We start from the raw sequence: 17,986 nt of genomic DNA, 5'->3' as shown, positions 1-17,986 counted from the left end.
CTCCTCTGACTAAACACTGGAGAACTCTTTCAGGGATTTGTACCTTATTCATTTTCAACTGAACACCCAAATTCATTTCAAATTCACACAAGAACTGCAACAGTTTCACCTAAATCAGATTTTCTACAAGTTAAGCACCCCTCCTACACTCAGATGTGATTGTGAAACTACTTTGATCTCTATTCCCAAATTTATTGCTCTGTGTAATCCATGACAAAATATAATGTGATTTACTGTATCTCTATATGACAGCCCAGCAGCTGACAGAACTTAGTAATTTAGCATAAGAAAAAAAACCTTCTGGCACCAAAATATACAAATCATAATTGAGGCACTTTAGTATCACATTACAATGAAGCATATGCAGACTGATCATAAGAACTTCAAAACAATTATAATTCTTTTTCACCCATTTAATGAAGGTGGGTTTTATTCCATGACATGTTCTGCAGCTGTAAGCAAGTCATTCCGGAATACTTTTGTTTTTTTCACATTAGAGACTCTGAAGAACTAACAACATCATTTTACCCCTTTCCTATTTCCCAAACACTCCTTCCCCTTAAAAAAAAAAAAAAAAAAAAGAAAAAAGTAATAAAGAAAAAAGCCACCTGCAACATTTCTGTATTATAAAGATATGAAGAAATTGCAAGTAAGTGTAAACAATGGCTTCAAATTATGCCTAATTTTAAACATTCAGCAAAGAAATTTTATATTAGTTTGTGGCATTAATAAACACTTTTTCTAAAATAAAACTATAGCAAAAAGATAGCTTTCTAAAGGAATAGTGACGCCAGCAGGAATACCATGGACACATTCCATCGGAGGATTTTGCTTTGCTTGTGCCAGCTCCCAGGTGTGAAGGACTTGTGAAAGTCATTGTGCAAGCAATGCATTACCAAAGACACTTGCAAGAAGAGTAAGAGGATGGAGCTCTTGGCATGGGACGCAGAAGAAATTTCCACTCAGTGTTTATTAATTCCAGGTCATAAACGCAAGTTACTGTTGTCACATCCAGAAGACGGTTGATTATCTCCAGCCTGATTGCATAAACGCAACCGTGGAGTGAAACCAGCAGTGATCGCAGCGGGTGCAGGACTCCAGCAGCAGGGCACCGCTTACAGGATCTGGTGTCTCAACTCCACCCAGGCACCCAGACCAGATGGTATTGCTTCCAGAATTCGGGAAGAGTTTAAGAATGAACTGGCTGAGGTGGGGTGTGCGTGTGCGTTTTAATATAATAAAACAAAAAGCAAGCTTTCATTACAATCAGCTAATTCAGTGGAGAAAGGCCAATGCTTTCCCTGTTACAAAGGGSCTAATATATCCTGGAAGAGAAGATAAGTAAAATAGGTAAATTAGATGAATAACAGTTAACAAAAATAGTAATAATCCCTGCCTAGCCCCTTTAGGAACTGTTTATGGACATGCTCTCCATAAACAGAACTGTTTAATTCTTTTTTGAACCTGCTGGTACTAGCTGCCTCCACAACTCCAAAGGAAATAGCGCATGCACTCGCATTTATCCACGGCGTGAGGAAGTACCATCTTCAACCAACCTCCTGTCGGTTCCAACACCTAATCCTCCAGATCYTGTCCAGTAAGTTACAGTCCTGCATTCACCTTATCCACCACCTTCATTGACTTTGTAAGCCTTGATCTTATGAACATATAATAAAGGCTGTAATCAGTCACTGTCTCACTAAAATCTGCAAGCATGGAAGCTACAGAAGTAAAAGCAGAGAGCTCCCAGGTGGAACAGATTTCACATGTATAACCTAAATTACAAATGGTGTTTGACTCACTTGGCAAAAAAAAAGGAGACAAAAGAAACTGTGAATATCTCTTAGCACAATTCTCATGTGAATGCAAATAAAATGCTACCTGATCTCATCTTCAAATTATTAATGAAGATTACTGAGCCTAATTWTCATGGGTGCATATATTTTTCTACAGCAACATTTATATCAATTATTCTTGGTTACCTCTTGAATCAGGTTTATATACATGATCGACAAGCAGAAAAGTTCTCCGTTTGCTTTTCTGAGTTTGTTTTGCTTTGTTGTCTAAAGGAGGTAGAAGTTTAGTAATTCTGCGTGAATAACAGACTAATGCTTTGAAGCACCCCTGTCGGGAAAGGGACACGCATTTTATTTAGTCTCATTTGAGTGAAGTATCTCTGGGAGATTATTCTACAATGTTTTTCTTCATGTTTAGCTCTGCTGATTGAAGACTCCTTCAAATAGCTCCCCTATGGGATGATGCAATTCCTGTGACTGCATTCCTGGTCCACTATCATCTTTTCTCTTTTCTTTTCTTTGGGAGGAGAAGGGAGCGGGGCAAAGGGGGACACACTAGAGAGGAAATTGGTTTTCTCCCTCATCTGTGAGGAAAATTTTATTGCAAGGGTTGTTGTCTTTTGTGTTCTGTACAAGTAATATAAAGGCAGATTAAATAATTGGCACTTCTTGTGCCAGACTAACTTTGCTATGCAGATCTTTTTCCTTTTTGAAATAAATTTCTTTTTTTCTTGGTCTTTTATGCTTCTAGTAGATTTTCTCCAACAAAGSCAAAACACTATGATAATTTTGAGTAATATTAATTGACAGATTACTAACACAATGTGTTAGAATTACTCAAAAGCCAATTGTAAGCAAATATATACAGACTCTGCAACAGAATTATATATATAAAAAAAAACAATTACTATTTGGGAACAGTAGAGCAGAGGTCCTGTAACAGACGTAATGGTTGTAAGATAATAGTGAAAAAATAGTCAASAGACTAGAGAAATATCCAACTCCTCTTGGTAAGAAATAGAAAATCTTCAGATTATTCATAGCTATGACAAAACAGGACAGGCCTAAGCAAAAGCACCTACATAATACATAAACATTTTAAAATTTCAGCCTCAAAAATGGCACATATCTGAAAACTAGCAGAGATCTTGAATATCTTCAGCCTGTAGAAAAACATAAGCCTAAATAGGTATCTAACTATAACGTAATGATATCACTGTACTTGGGAAGTGCACACACACACACATTTCAGAGTCGATCTATTTGCCCTCCTGTAAATAGCCAGGTGAAAAGAGTGTGAAAATAGTTCATCTGGGCACCCATATAAATGAAGCTATCAATATTTTGGCTATTAGTGTTCAAGTTAATGAAGCAAAAGGTGTCAACCAGATCAAAGACTCCATCATGCTAAAAAGCCTAGGTAGGAACCAAGAGAGTTGCTGCAGAGCTGTCCAGGTCCCRAAACGTCTCAGATACAAAGACAGAACCATTTTTGGTAGATAATGAAACAAAGTTGTCAGAGAATAACAGCTCGAGAGACTGCACGCAACAGGGTAAGCTAACGCAAAGCACGCAATGAAGAACGCTCATTCTTTATGAGCGGAAGCAACGTAACTACTTAGAAGAAACCGAATACTTTTAACAGCCTCTTATAGTAGCTCTTGAATCTTTGAAGATGTCATATTCTTTCCCTTCATCTTCTATTTCTCTGCTAGTGATGAGCAAAATATTATCTGAATATCTAATATGAGTTTCTGCATCATACCTTTCTGCATCAGCAATAGGAAAGTATGTTAAAAAACCCTTGTTACAGAAACATCGTATTACAGAATAATTACAATAGAATAGTTACTGTTAATTAGGGAATTGGTCACTTACAGAGACAGAGTACAGCACTATTAGATTCACATTCTTTCAAATTTTAGCCTTAACTTTGAATTTCCTGGCCATTTTACTTTTATGTGGAATTCCTACCAGATGTAGGTGGAGTGATTTTAACAGCTATAGACTACAAAACATTGCAACTGCCAAATTTTGTTTAAAATAACAGAAATCTTAGAGTACCACTAACTGCTATGTCCTTAACACCTCCACGAGCAATTTGCACTATCCTGTCCAGGTTGCACGCTGCCTTGGACTCTCATCTCTCCAAAGTGAATTGTTCCACAACGCTATAGGAATCAGAAGAATTGGAGTCTAACAACTAAACGTTTGGCTCTCCTCTTTTTGACTACAATTCCATCCTGTAAGCAAATGTATGCGTTAAGTACACAAAAATGTAAATTACTTCTCCACAAGAAAAGCAGTACTGAAAAAGAATTAGATGTTCTTGGAACCTGCAGGAAGATTTAACAGGATGAGTCAAAAACCTCTATTTAAATATAGAAAAGTCGTCAATAAAAAAAAAGCTAAATGTTGAAAATTATTCAGATAGAGAAAAATCCTTTTTCTCTCACTCCAGCAGAGCCCTGCACATGGCTCAAAGACAGCGCTTTCTTAGGAGCTGGCTGCAGCGCTCCAAGGTTGCTTCCTCTGAGCGTTGTTAGCATGTCTACTGATCTGCGAGGGTTAGGCTTTCCGAACAYGCGCTTTCCTTGCCAGGAAAATACCACGGATGAACGTTACAAACAGTTAGCGTTAGCCAAGCTTCACATCTGCACGCACTTAGAAATGCGGTTCATCTCTTTCTTTCAGAAATGTCTGGCAAACCTGAAAATACACATAAGCTTTGTGCAGTACGTTACACCTGGCTGATGGGCGTCCAGGCCCTATGTGCTGTTGATGCAACCTGTAACACAGCTGTCACCCTGCTGTGGCAATTAGTCATTAGCAGAGCCTAAATACAGCAGCATGCATAATATGTCTGTTCTTACATAGTGTATGTTCTTAAATAGTGTATGTTTCATTTCATTATAATGAGGTACAACTCGGAATAAAAAGTTACCAGCATATCAGAAAATACTACAATCATTCAATATAAAGAAGTGCAAGCAAATTAAATCTATAAAAGCTTTAGAAGAAAATCAAAATCCCTATGACTGAATGTAATTGTTCCTCTGAAATGATATTTAAGACTCCTTAATACAAAAGAAATAATTTGGAGAATTTTTCAAGTAATTTTTGTGTTAGAGACTGATAACAGATACTATAAAGAACATAAGCACTGTTTCAAATTCTCTATGCCACAGTCTTGAGGTTCTTGTCTGACCTGTGTCCAGCATGGCTTCTCTGACCATAAGGATATTAATGTTTGCTGTCCTTAACCGTTAGGGTGGTTGTGAGTTCTAATCCAACGGCCACCCTACGTCGTACAAGGTGAGCAACAAGGCGATCACGTGTGATCAGGTGATGGCCCCTGATCCAGCCAAAAGCAAGGCTGAAGATACAAGTGTCTCACAAAACTTGCAACACTGGCCAAGTACGGAGACAAGTTAGAAGCGTGGAGAAGGCAAGGGTGCACCCTGTCTCCAGAGCCCACCCAGGCAGGAGCTCCGGGCAGGAGCCCCAGGTCTGCCGGGTGGCGCTCCCAGGCCAGGAGAGCCCCTTTTTCCCCTCCGCCAGCACAAAGACATCTCGGAGCCACCATCAATTTGCCTACAAAAGGTCCTATGCTAGTCATAATAATGTATTTTGGTCAGCTGCAGCTCATTTTTTAAGGAAGTAAAGTTTAAGTGAAAATAATGCCTGCAAGAGAGGGGGTCACTGGAAAATTAAAAACATTTCCCTTTATTTTTGTTTCCACCACAACAGATATGTTTTTTTCCTATAGTGTGTTACACAGCGTCATGTGGCAACCTGCTGAACACTTTCCCATTTATCATTCGCTACCAATTGTGGGGTGCAATAGCTGTCAAGAGATGCATGCTTTTAGAATCACAGCTTCAAAAACATTACCGCACTACTTTTATTGAGTAACCTGCTGGCATTACATATAACATACTGTAATCATAAACTGAACGAATCAGATAAAACAGTATGACGATAACCAATGTGCTATCTTAAAAGTTGAAAGCATACAAGATTTTAAGCAACAGAAAAATAAAGACTCCAGTGAAATAGGTTATGTTTATTGGGTTTTTTCAGTCAGCTCTTCTATATTTATATAAATATTTTCACAATCAGGCATAGAATTGACCTGAAGAAATGAGTAAAGTAAAGAAAAGATGACATCTTGTGTGAAGAGTCAAAGAAATTCGTAATATGCTTAAAAAAGAGCAAAAGTGTCGGCTCAGCTTCTCCCCACAGGGCCCCCACGCTTTATAGCGGAGCATCCCACCCGCTCGCAAGCGCTTCCAACGCAACTCCTTCCCTTCGTCTCCTCCCCTCGCTCTCATCCCTCCCATCCCGCTGCAGCRGGGTCGAGGGAAGAGGAAACTGCTCAGAGCCTGTGTCTCTTCCTATTAAATTCTATTTCAATTTTTTYTTTTCAAATGTTTTAGCCAATCTTTTCTGGTTGGTCACATTCAAGTGAAAAACAATCCATAATCACAGGAGGCAACACTCACAAAAACCAATGCTACTCAAAAAGAAGCGGCAGAGGAGCAAGATCCCTCGCTTGGGAATGGACTGACCATCAGGGAATCTGGAGTCATGTGATTACAACTAAACACCAAAATTCAGCTTCCCACTGGATTTTTAAGCAATCCTTATAGAGGTGGGAAAAAGAACGATCTTAAATTAAGACAATTTTTTTTGCCATTTACCTTAAATTTCAAGATGACAAAATTTACTAGGAAAAAAAAAAGACTTTTAAAAACAAGTTTCAAGATTCATGCTGCAATTAAGTTGCTTTTTCTTTCCTCAGGTAAAATCTCCATCAAAGTTCTGTTGACTTTAATAGGATCAGGATTTCAACTAATTTAGCTTAGACTGTTACTTTTGAGCTTCAGATGGAGTTTGCCCTTTAAACTATTTTGACTTCTGGACTCTGTGGTCACTTTCCACAGCTCTTCTTTTGGAAGACAGAAGTGAGGAATGGTATAGGGAGATTGAGGGTAAAGCAAGATCCTTCCACATGTCTGTGAAAGACTTTCCAATACAGAAATTTCTTAAGAACTTGCTCTTTACTCAACACGTGCTCTTCTGATTAGAGATAAAAATAAAGGAGGCTAAACACAATTATAATTTTCAATAGCAGTTAATATTGCCTAAAATTAGTATTTTTATWTGGAAAAATAGAAAAAAAWAACAAATTTAAGAAGAATATTCCTGACAGAAATGACAATTCAAGACTATTAAAGATATTCTCCTATGAAGGATTATTTGTAACTTTAATTTGAGGATGTAAAGAAGTTAACTTTTCTTTTGCTATACTACACATGTAAAAAAAAGATCAAAGAAAGAAAAGAATTGAGATTCAAATTCCATTTTTAAGCAAAAATGACAATGTCTTCCTGAGTTAAAATTAATCCTTTAATGATGAATTTCAAAGGTTTAAATACTTTCTGTGACCTTGGCTTTAAATAATTATGCCAAGCAGAGCTTTCCTTACATTCAGAAAAGATTCTGAATTGTTGATCACAGTCATTTTAATGGCTTCAGGCTGGCTGATTTCCAACATAATCCTCCAAATGCTGTTTAAAATTACAGACCAAGAACCTGATGCAGGTAAATGAAATGTCAGTTCCACAAAGGCACTCAAACAGCACATGCAGAGTGTTAATTTGTGCCACTATACATCACTTGGCAATTAAATGCATCCTCTATTACATTAACACATGCAAAAGATTCTTAAACAAGTATACRCTTACATAAATGCAGAGTTTACCATAAATATTAAGGATGTTTTTTAAGCTTAGGTTTTGAAATATATTTTAGTTTCCATTATCCCTAGTGTGGCAAAACCCTTGAACTCCTGAAGCCCGTAAAGGGCAATTCTTAGCAGCCTGTTTGAGGAGGCAGTGTCAGTGCCACAACATGCTGGCATAGATCCGACTGAACAGAACAGGGATGGAGGCCCTGAGGCATCCGAATCACAAATTTTATTTTCAAATATTTCACATAGTGCTTTGACCAATATACACAAACAAGCAAAAGTATATCAACTAGACTTATTTTGCTTAGGGTTTTAGTCTGAACTTTTTCCCCCATAAAGGACTTTTCCTCTTTTTGACAGAGGGAGAAAAAAAGCTGAATTAGGTAGAACCTCCCCTTCCTGTTATACCTATAAAAAAAAAAAAAAAAAAAAAAAAAAAGTGATTAGCCTAGTCCTTGGCCGAGTTTGCCTTTGAAATCATCTGGATTTTTTTTTWAAATCACCCCCACTACCGAGTACTGCACGTTTGTTCTGCTCTGTTCTGCTCTTACAACTGCTCAAGGGTGCTGCCACAGTAGCACTCAAACCAGCTACACCAGCAATCACTACCATTACACATTCACACAGCAGCAGTCTTTCATCATAGGACCACAACATTTTCCATACTCATGCAGTGATTGTGGCATCCAATGTCAGACCTCTAGCATCCTACTTTGTTGTTTAAACTCAAGGGATCCCTAAACATTTTTCCTTAATAAAACTTTATTTATGCAACTTCTGAGATGATTGCTCCCCTTTTGCTATGCTATGAGAAGCACACCAGGTACATCCCTTACCTTTTCCAAGGCCTTCTCTGTTTCTGYAGCATGTACCTTCTTCAGGTCTAATGTCATTTTTTCTGCTTCTGCTTTAAGCTTATTCACTGCTGTCTCGTGCTCTCGAGCTGCCCTCTGCTTTTCTTCTTCTCGCAGAAGGCTCAGCTCAACCAGCTGCTGCTTCCGCTGAGCATTTACCTGCATAAGCTCTTCCCTCAGCTTGTGGATTTGGGTCTCCATATCACAGATAACCTGAAATAAAGAACAAACAAGGGTTAAAAAACAAAACAAAACAAAAAAAACCCACTTGATTTCCTCAGAAAGGCTTTTAGTCAGTGTAGAAAGAGGATTCCCTATCCTTCTCCTTTGCCTCTTTTCTTCCCCTTACCCTCCTCTTCCTACATGCAGATAAACGAGGCTCTATCCTGCCCAAAGTATGGACAGARTAAGGAGTTTTACTTTTTCTGAAAGGGGCAGCAGGTGAAGAAATTTAGGTTTGCACCTGTAATCACTTCCATTTTGTAATACCTCTTTGTTCCTTCCCCAATTTCCTGCCTTTGCGTTTTCTTCCATACTCATGGAACTCCCTCAGTTATGCAGGAGGGATCTCAGTGAAGGGGGGAGAAGCCAAAAATTCACCTCCTCTTCACCACCTCCACAATGACCTTGGATGCAGCACACAAGCAAGCAAATATTACATGTATTTATATAACACATACTACAAGCTACATACGATGCTCACAGCTTTTTTTTTTCCCCCTTCAAGAAATGATTTGCCACCTTTTAATRGAGATACCGGTATATCTTCAATCAGTCATCACTCATTGTTACAGATTATATACCATGCTTCCTCGTAAGGCTAGTGTGCACACGGAATATACCAAATAAAGTCCGTCAGGTGAAGAAAGTAGAGCACTTCAAGAAAGGACATAGGTGGATGCAGAGAACTCTTCAGACTTTGTGAATTCATCATAGATAATGACACAGACTGCAGAATTCACAGGTCTCTTAATTGCTTACAGATCACCCTTCAATTCTTGGGAGCAAAATACTTTGTGCTGCACAGCAGTGGCCTCAGGTGCATGGACAACAGTGCCAATGCACCAACAGCAGAGACATCTTCCTGTCACGTGGGAAACCAGAACTGATTTAAAAGTGGAAAGAGTGGAAGTTACATGCTTTAAGTTTGCTAAAGGAAAATGTGTTATYCTGGAAGTACACAGAACATACACTGTTACTTTACAGTAGCAGTAAAGCACGCATTACTTCAGATTTACACTCGCATRCACTTGCAATATATTTCTAACTGCATTTCTACAATACAATATTTCTATAATTTCTTTCCTTTCCCTTTTTCTCCCTGTCTCCCAAGTAATTTGGCGGTTCCCTGGAATTCYTTCATAAAGGATGTGATAACAGTGAGGTGACAAATTGATGCCCTACCACACACAGTAGTGGATTCAGCTTAAGTTTACTAAAGGTTTCACAAGATCTGTTTTAAAATTACTGTATTTTTAAAAATCCCATTGGCGTTGAGTGCCAGTTATTGCTTCTAGATCTCTGAGCTAATCTCTCTAACTCCTATTTTTCTTCTCTAGATATGTTTACTATAGCATCTGTATTAAGCTAAACTATTTATTTGCCATGTCTGAGAATCACATTATGACATATCTTTGAAAAATGAAATATTTACTTCTGACCAAAGTTGGGAAGTGGATGACTAYATCAGAAATATTGCCTAGTACATTAATATACCAAGAGAGATTGTTATGATAAATGCTGTGATYTGAGAGAGAAAATTGAGGGTTGAAAGCTTGCCTATTTTTTCAAACTCTTTGAACTAATGGTGTTCTAAGAGCCATAATGATGTCTCCCTTCAAACCTTCAGTTGTGTCCTTAGACTATCACAGCTAAAGCACGTAATAAATAATAAAATATTAACTATTTCAGCAACTTATCTGACTGGCTCTATGTTTCCACACTTTCTTAATTACTCATTGGCATTACTCTCCAGCATGACAAAGGTAAACTTCTGTGTGTGTACGTGCGGAGATGACCACGTCATCTGTATACCACAGGCCACATACTTTAGCTGTATCAGCATTATTTCAAACATGTGTTCCATACAGTGTTATCTGCACTACACCCTCTTCCTTTCCTGTTCCTTTCTCCACAAGTCTATTTAAAAATTAAGTGCATGTATACAGGCTAAAAGGTAAAGTACATGTTRGTATATAATCATCATCTACAATATACTTTTAGAATTCTTCTGGAAATAGCTTTACTTCAAGGTTATAACCAACCTAGTGTTAGACTAACTGGCTTTTATTTAAYGAAGGAAATATTACATTGATGAAGATAATGGCAACAATTTCCAAATATTATGCAGTATATTTTAAGTTTTATATTTTGTGGACTTTTCACAACTGAGAAGTACATCATCTTAGATCTCTGCCAATGCTGGGGTGACGTGCTCCAMGTTCTAAAGGGACACTTGCAGCATGTGTTTCTATAATAATCCTTCCAATGCAAGTCCTGTCTGCAATATAACAATTATCTTKCAATGGGCAAGAGCTATTTTGAAAGCCAAATCCCCCTCTATCACTACTGAAAAAAAGTCTTGAACTTCCTCCCCCTCACCCCTGAAGTGAAGTGAAAGTTTAAGGCATCACATTCCTCAAAAGTTTCACAAAAGGTTTGACAACATATTTAGGATTAGGAATCAAGACAATCTCTTAGAATGCAAAGAATGCAAAGAAAATTCATTCATAAATCCTATCACAAGCCAAAATGGAGACTCAGTGAAATCCTGAGTCAAGTGTTTCTTCCCGCTTTGCTTCATTCTATATTCAGTAATTCTGATACAAGAGCATTAGAAAATTTAATAGCACAATATAACATTTTTTAGTGGCACACAGTGATTCTAAAGATTCAGATTCTAAACAGGGGAACCAAAAGACAGTAGGCTGAATGGTACCAGTAAAGTAGCAGTAATTAATATGCAAAGGAGTATTAACGTTGGACCTAATAGATGGCAAAAAACGATTTGGTTCCATTAGCAAAGAAGAAAGACTGAAGACGGGGTGATGGCAGCGAAACTAATATGATTAAAGGAGTCCTTTTGGAGCAACTTCACTGCTAGTAAGATGATGTTAAGAGACATCTAATCTCTCCAAACTGACTGAAAAAAGCTTACACTGACATGAACTGCGTCTGTGATCCCCAATTACTTTAAAATAAGTCTAGTTCTCACAGCCAGATTTTTTTTTCCATAAACAAAGTCACTGGCAAAAGTAGCTTACAAGCGAACAACTTGCTGGATAAGACAACTTTGTGACATGGATATCCTAAAACTATTGAAGAAAACGAATCCCAAAATTCCCATCACAAAGATTCTGCTATTCCAGATGCCAGGTTTAAACTACTATTAGACGTAAAAGTGAGCAAATTAGTATTAGAGAAAATGCCTAAGATGACATACTTCTCAGTTCTGAAAAGTCCATGAAATATAAAACTTAAGAGCAACTGGCCTTCCTTAGCTTAAAAAAAAAAAAAAAAAAAAAAAGCTATAATGTCTCACTCCTAATGCCTGAATGCCTGAAATCTGAAAGCACGATGTTTTCTTTTCCTGTCTGTAAAACTGAATCCTGTTTATCAGTATTAATTTGTTGGGTTCTTTTTGTAGTTGCTCAGACCTAGGTTTTTGAACCACTCCTATTAAACTGTTTGCATGGTCCCAGCAATAACCTGCACAGAACTACTGTGAGAAATACAAGTCTTAGACACTCCACCTGAACTAATTATTCCTCTGCTAAACATGAGGTTTAAACATTAAAAAAATGATAACTTCACCGCATATAATAGGTTCACAATGTTWTTGCCACTTGCTGTCATTTTTAGATCAAAATACTACACTCTTCATTTCAGTTAAATGGCTATGAGTAAAACAAACAGTAGGAAAACTCTAGAGAATATCCTAGATGGAACAAAAACACAAATACATGAAGTGTGTGATACAGTAGAGATTTAGAGATTTCATATGGATTTACATGGTATACTTGTATGTATGCATGACAGTCATACAGCTGAAAAAACAGCTAACCAACATGGAGATTTCTGTTTCAACACAGTAACTTTGAATAACTAAGAATATCTGTGCTGAAATAGTGTCATAAAAAGGGCGGGTCGTAAGCCCACAGCAATTTGCCTGTAGGGGAAAAACAGACTTGAAAGAAAAAAAGAAAGAAGGTTGTTCACTCACTTTGGCCTATTTAAAACACCAATAAAATGTACTGCATGTTATTTGGAAGGAAAACATGTGCCTTTAATTTTAAGAAGTAAATTGCATAACAAGATATAAAGCTGGCAAAGAGTTTAAACTGAAATCCATTGCTGAAGTCTCAAACTGCCACAGTGACATGCAATAGAGATGAAAAATGGACTGAGTGACTAACAGTCCAACTAGAAAAAGTATATTCCCTTCATTCTTCAGGAGCTCCTACTGCAACCACATGAAGCATTTATTTGGATCCATCTCTAAGGAAGAGATTGGATCATGACTATTTTATATTCCCAGGGATGGAATTCATATATTCCATTCTCTCTCAATATATTCACACTAAACCACATCCACTCTATCCCCATATTTAATTCCAAATAGTATTGAGAGCATTTTAAACCCACAAAAACAAGGAAATGCAGAGTTAAGATAAAATCCACTCTTAAAGTATTCCCAGAGGCTCAGATTTAAAGTGATTTAGGTGGTGTTTCACTTGCATTTACAGTGAGTGAGTGACTAATATCTCCCAACAGATGAAGTTGTAATAAGACTTCATTGCTCTACACTCAAGCCACTGGACTAATACATCACTTTTAGAAACTACTGCATTTCTTGAGTGGATCGTGATAACCCTTCAGATCAAGGGTTTCAAAAGTACTTTGCATTGGGCTAACTCACCTTCAGCTGGAGACTACTGCCTAGCTCGCAACTCACTGTGTTTAACTTTGCTTGTATGCAACATTAAAAACTTCTCAGAAGTTCCACTGACTTGCTTCCCACATRAACTCAGGTTACAGGATCACAATGATCCCTTCTAGAATTATAACCTAAAGCGTTAGACCATAAGCTACTACCCTATTTGAACCACCAACATGCAGCTTCTGCCTCTGCATGCCAATACCTGCTCAGCATTTTCTCACCTGGAAGAACATTAAAGTTAATAAATTTACTGCAACAGGACACTGTGCTAAATCACCAGCTGTACTCTTTTAGAAGAGATTTGTTTCTTGTTCATGCTGACTTGATGRGAGAGAGATAGCTGAGGTATATAGAGTGTTTGTTATTAGACAGTGGCTTATTTATGAAAGGAGATCAGCCCCGTGCAGGGAAAGGAAGTCTGCAACAAAAAACAAACTAACTTTGATGATGAAGAACAACTAAAAGGAAAACAAGGAACAAAGTAAAAAAAAAATGATTCAGTGGTGCCAATGACACTCTTATTGCACAAGCTCAGTCCGGCGTGGCAGAAGAGGCAAGCGAAATGCCCTCTCCCAGTCAGCACAGCAGCTGCTGACATATTTATCACTAAATACCTGAGAACAGAGCATCAGCTGAAAATGGGAGTCCACAGGACTTGAACTTTCTTACTAATAAGCACAGCTTTATAAAGTGCTGAGAAACAGATAAGACAAGTTTCTCCACTATCACAAAAATAAGCAATGTTTCTAACATAAAAGAACGCTAAAAAGGTAAACRAATACTGTTTTTCTGCAGCTCTAAGCTAAGAAAAAAATTAAAGCTGTAAGAACTCCAAAGACTCGCGATGTTGGTTTGTGTTTAAAACAAAATTGGTTTACATTAACGAGTCTTATTACTGCATTTTCAGTAAGTCACAACAGCCGGTCTTGCACTTGATTTCTGGTTTTAAGGAGCTAGCGCCCTGATTTTCACCTTTAAGGGATAAGAGTCAGGCAACTAAGAGCAGTATCTAAGAGCTGATCTTTGTTGCTCGGATTCGACTGGCAGTTAACAGCATTTTCTGCCCCAACGCGCTGTGCCTAGTCAGCCGGGCTGTTTGCAGGGTATTTGCTCGTCTCCCTGCCAGCGGCATTTCCATTGGCCGGTTCCGCAGCTAAATCTGGGGCCACTTTGGAACATGGCAGTGACACAAAAGGTCCGCAGCAGCGCTGCGAGCAGGAACCTTGCTGCTGGAGCTACTTTCTACAGCTGCAGCAATGATAGCAAATCCAAATGACACTTCAAAACAATTTTGAATTAGTAGTCATTAACATTTAGTAACTTAAGTAGTCTTAATGCCATCTTCTAAATACAGTTTTATAATYGACTCATTTAACTCCATTTTAATCAACTATATTAAAAAGATTTTCAATACTATGGCAACTTCAATTAAAATATGCTAAGAACTTCTTATCTACTTCTTCCTGTGACYGTTAAAATCACTAATTTGTCAATATTAGGAATCCTTAGATACATAGTTAGAAAAAAAGCTTGAGAACATGAAAGTATATGAGAAACTATTTTTTAAATATCCTACCAAGCAGTAACAAGCAAGATGCTTCAGAGGGATCCTATCACAAGGTAYAAAGAGCTGTGTTTTTAGGGGACATCTCCGAATATCAACCCCAGGCAATGATCAAAACTGCAAGGAATAAAGAAAACTGTATTTGGGGAGTAACTGATAGGAGTGAGCAGGATGGGAGAGAAAAACAGAATCAAGATGGCAATTTCAAGGCAAAATACGCAAGATATTAACTTGTACCTACAGAATAATGCTTGGCTAATGTTAGTAAATTTTCTGCAGTTATCCTTTTACTATTAGTGAAAGTTTTAAAATATTTTTGCTGTCTTTTCTTTTCCTTCAAGAAGTAATGTCAAATGCAAAGTGAGAAATGCATCTATCTGCAAGAAAAACTGCCCTGCAAATGTCATGCACATTATCACATGGGTAATGATGTGGCAGAGCACAAATTAACAAGGATAAGTAATAAACAGCTATTTACTTTCACAGCACAATCTATTACACTGTCAAGTTTAAATGCCTTTGGGTAAGAACACACAGGCCCATAAAAATGGTAATTAAGGGAGCAGATAAATAAGAGGGTGTGAAATGAAGTAAAAATGAGCAACAGTTCAATGAGCAGCAGACAGGTTTCTGCTGAGAGCATTCTCAAAAATCAGGAGCTACTATGAGACTGATTCCTCAGGAGCCAGTCAGGGAAGCAGAGAAGCTCTGCTAATAGTGCCACTAACGATGGTGTAATCAGCCCTGGTCACTAGTCTAAGGCTTCCTGGAACACTAAAGTATCACCAAAGGTAAAACTCCAAAACAGAAAGACATATGAAATGTTACATAAATATTCAATAAAAGGTATATTTAAGTGTCCTCATTTTTGTGAAAAAGTCTGCTCATAATGTTGGTGCTATTGCACAATTTGTTAAATAGAGGACATCTTTATCTTATATATGAGCACATAGATAAGATGGGATTGGATGAAGTTATTAATACATTCATAAACCAAAGCTGTATTCACTTCCCAGCACAGCTTAAAAAGAGTAACTGTTCTCTAGACTCAGAGAGATGAATGTTGGGTGTCAAATAACATGGGTAAGAGTAGCACAGGCTACCATGATACTAACTGTAAAGGGTTTGCTGTTCAGCTGTGTAAAATCTGAATTCCTGTATTACAAGGCTAATGCAAAGGTATAACTACATCTCAGCGCCATCCTGGCTTTTCTCACCTTTGCAAATGTACCTCTGACATCTCTTCTGAAAACTTCCACTAGGACTTGCAAAAGTAAGGTGCTGAACTGCTAACTTACGTATTTCTTCTATTAACAGCATTAAGCTGCTTTTAAACATCAAACTTCCTCTGTAAAATTCTGAGTAGTTTAAAAACTGAGTTTTTAAAAAGAAGGAAGAGAATGAGAGAAAGAAAATTAGACATCCATTTGAACAACTCCACAAAGAGCTTAAAATTAGCAGAGCTTATTTTGACTTCTTAATTTACATAAGTGCACTTGATTATAATTTAGTTAACAGTAGCTAGAAAGCAGAACTTCATATAGGTTTGCTATTGTCATTGCCTTCCTAATAAGATTTTTTTTTTTTTTTTGTCAAAGGGATGAACATCAAGCCTACATGGGGAAAAGATGAGACTGGAACTAAATAAAAAGGTGTAGTTGCAAAGGAAGGGATTACTTATCAAGTTGAAACAGAGATAAATGCAATTAAATTGTACATTTAACAATTCTAAAATCTAGAAAAAACATGGCCCTCTTGCCTGGAAGACAACTTCCAGTTCACTTTCATATTATTTGACTGGATTTTCTTTATTGCCTTTAAAACAGATATATGCTTCAGCAATGAAAATACACAGTACTTTCTCCTTTCTCTTTTAACTGTTGAAAGCAATGTTTACTCTTTTTGTACAAAATGATTTGATTAAGACTCTACCAGTAGACTTAAATGGAAATGAGTAGATGGAAGACGCTTCCTTATGTCTTTCTGAAAAGATTTTTGAGAACAGAATATAGATAAAATACAAAGTAGATTAAAAACACTATATCTGATACCAAGTTTGGTATATCATAGAAACTGTAATAACTTATCCCAAAATGATAACTAAAGAAAATTCCACCAAATATCTGCATGCTTAGTCTTTCTGGTTTTCCTTTAGGAAAAAAATAAAGCTTTATTTTCTGTATGTCAGGATATGAAAGGAAATTAATTCTTTCTAAAGAAGAATGTTGAAGATCAGTTCAGAAATAATATTGGAGCAAAGCTTGTGCTGAAAGTGAAGAAAAGCTACTGACATTTAAGGAAAGATAGGACATTCTTGCAACAGAATACAGGAACAGAGACTAGACATCTTTGCAGCAGACCGGAAAGAACTACCCATCAATTTGACAGGGGAAGCTGGACACAGAAATACTCTAAATCAAAGCTTTTAAAAAAATATTTGCATTCAAATTTCCATGTATTAAATCTGAAAGCATTCAGCATTTCCTGAACAACATGTAATTCTGATTTAAATAAACATATGATGTATTATAGATTTAAGGATTACTACAGACATTCATCTCTGAGGTAGCAAAATGAAACATACAATAAATATGATGCYTCATTCCCAAAAGAGGTACAAGCTGTATTGTCTATGAGAAATCTGTCTTCTCCTTGTCAACTAATGAAAAAGCATTACTGAAAGTAAACAAAAACAGAAAAGCACCACTGACATCTCTCTTTCAGATGCGTTTGTTTAAATCACTACTTTAAACACACATGTGCTCAGAGCATTCCACAGATATTACTCCACATATCTCACAGGAGTTTTATGGTGAATCCAACAGAAATGGCACTGAGTGCAAAGCCTGACAAGACAAACATARGACACAATACACAGAAYGGTTGATGTTGGAAGGGACCTGTGGAGATCATCTAGTCGAAACCCCCTGCTCAAGCAGGGTCACCATGTTGCACAGGGTCACGTCCAAGCACCAGAGATAGAGACTCCACAGCCTCTCTGGGCAACCTGTGCCAGTGCTATGTCACCCTCACAGGGAAGAAATTTTTCCTCATATCCAGGTGGAGCTTCCTGCGTTT

At 37.4% G+C, this 17,986-nt stretch overlaps 1 protein-coding gene across 3 annotated transcripts in view; it reads right to left on the bottom strand.

The window, feature by feature from the left end:
- Positions 1-17,986, bottom strand: part of CEP112 (centrosomal protein 112) — a 173,142-nt gene that overhangs the window by 55,299 nt on the left and 99,857 nt on the right. For all 3 annotated transcript variants that reach the window (XM_085304719.1, XM_085304720.1, XM_085304721.1), the window contains one exon: positions 8,388-8,618. In XM_085304719.1, coding sequence (XP_085160845.1) covers positions 8,388-8,618 — 231 coding nt within the window. The remainder of the gene's footprint in view (positions 1-8,387; positions 8,619-17,986) is intronic.

This window comes from Rhea americana, unplaced genomic scaffold (assembly GCF_003343005.1).
Source record: "Rhea americana isolate MKP2758 unplaced genomic scaffold, rheAme1 scaffold_21, whole genome shotgun sequence".
In the NCBI taxonomy this organism is placed as follows: domain Eukaryota; kingdom Metazoa; phylum Chordata; class Aves; order Rheiformes; family Rheidae; genus Rhea; species Rhea americana.
Note: the sequence above shows the minus strand (reverse complement) of the source record. Positions and strands in the feature narration are given on the sequence as shown.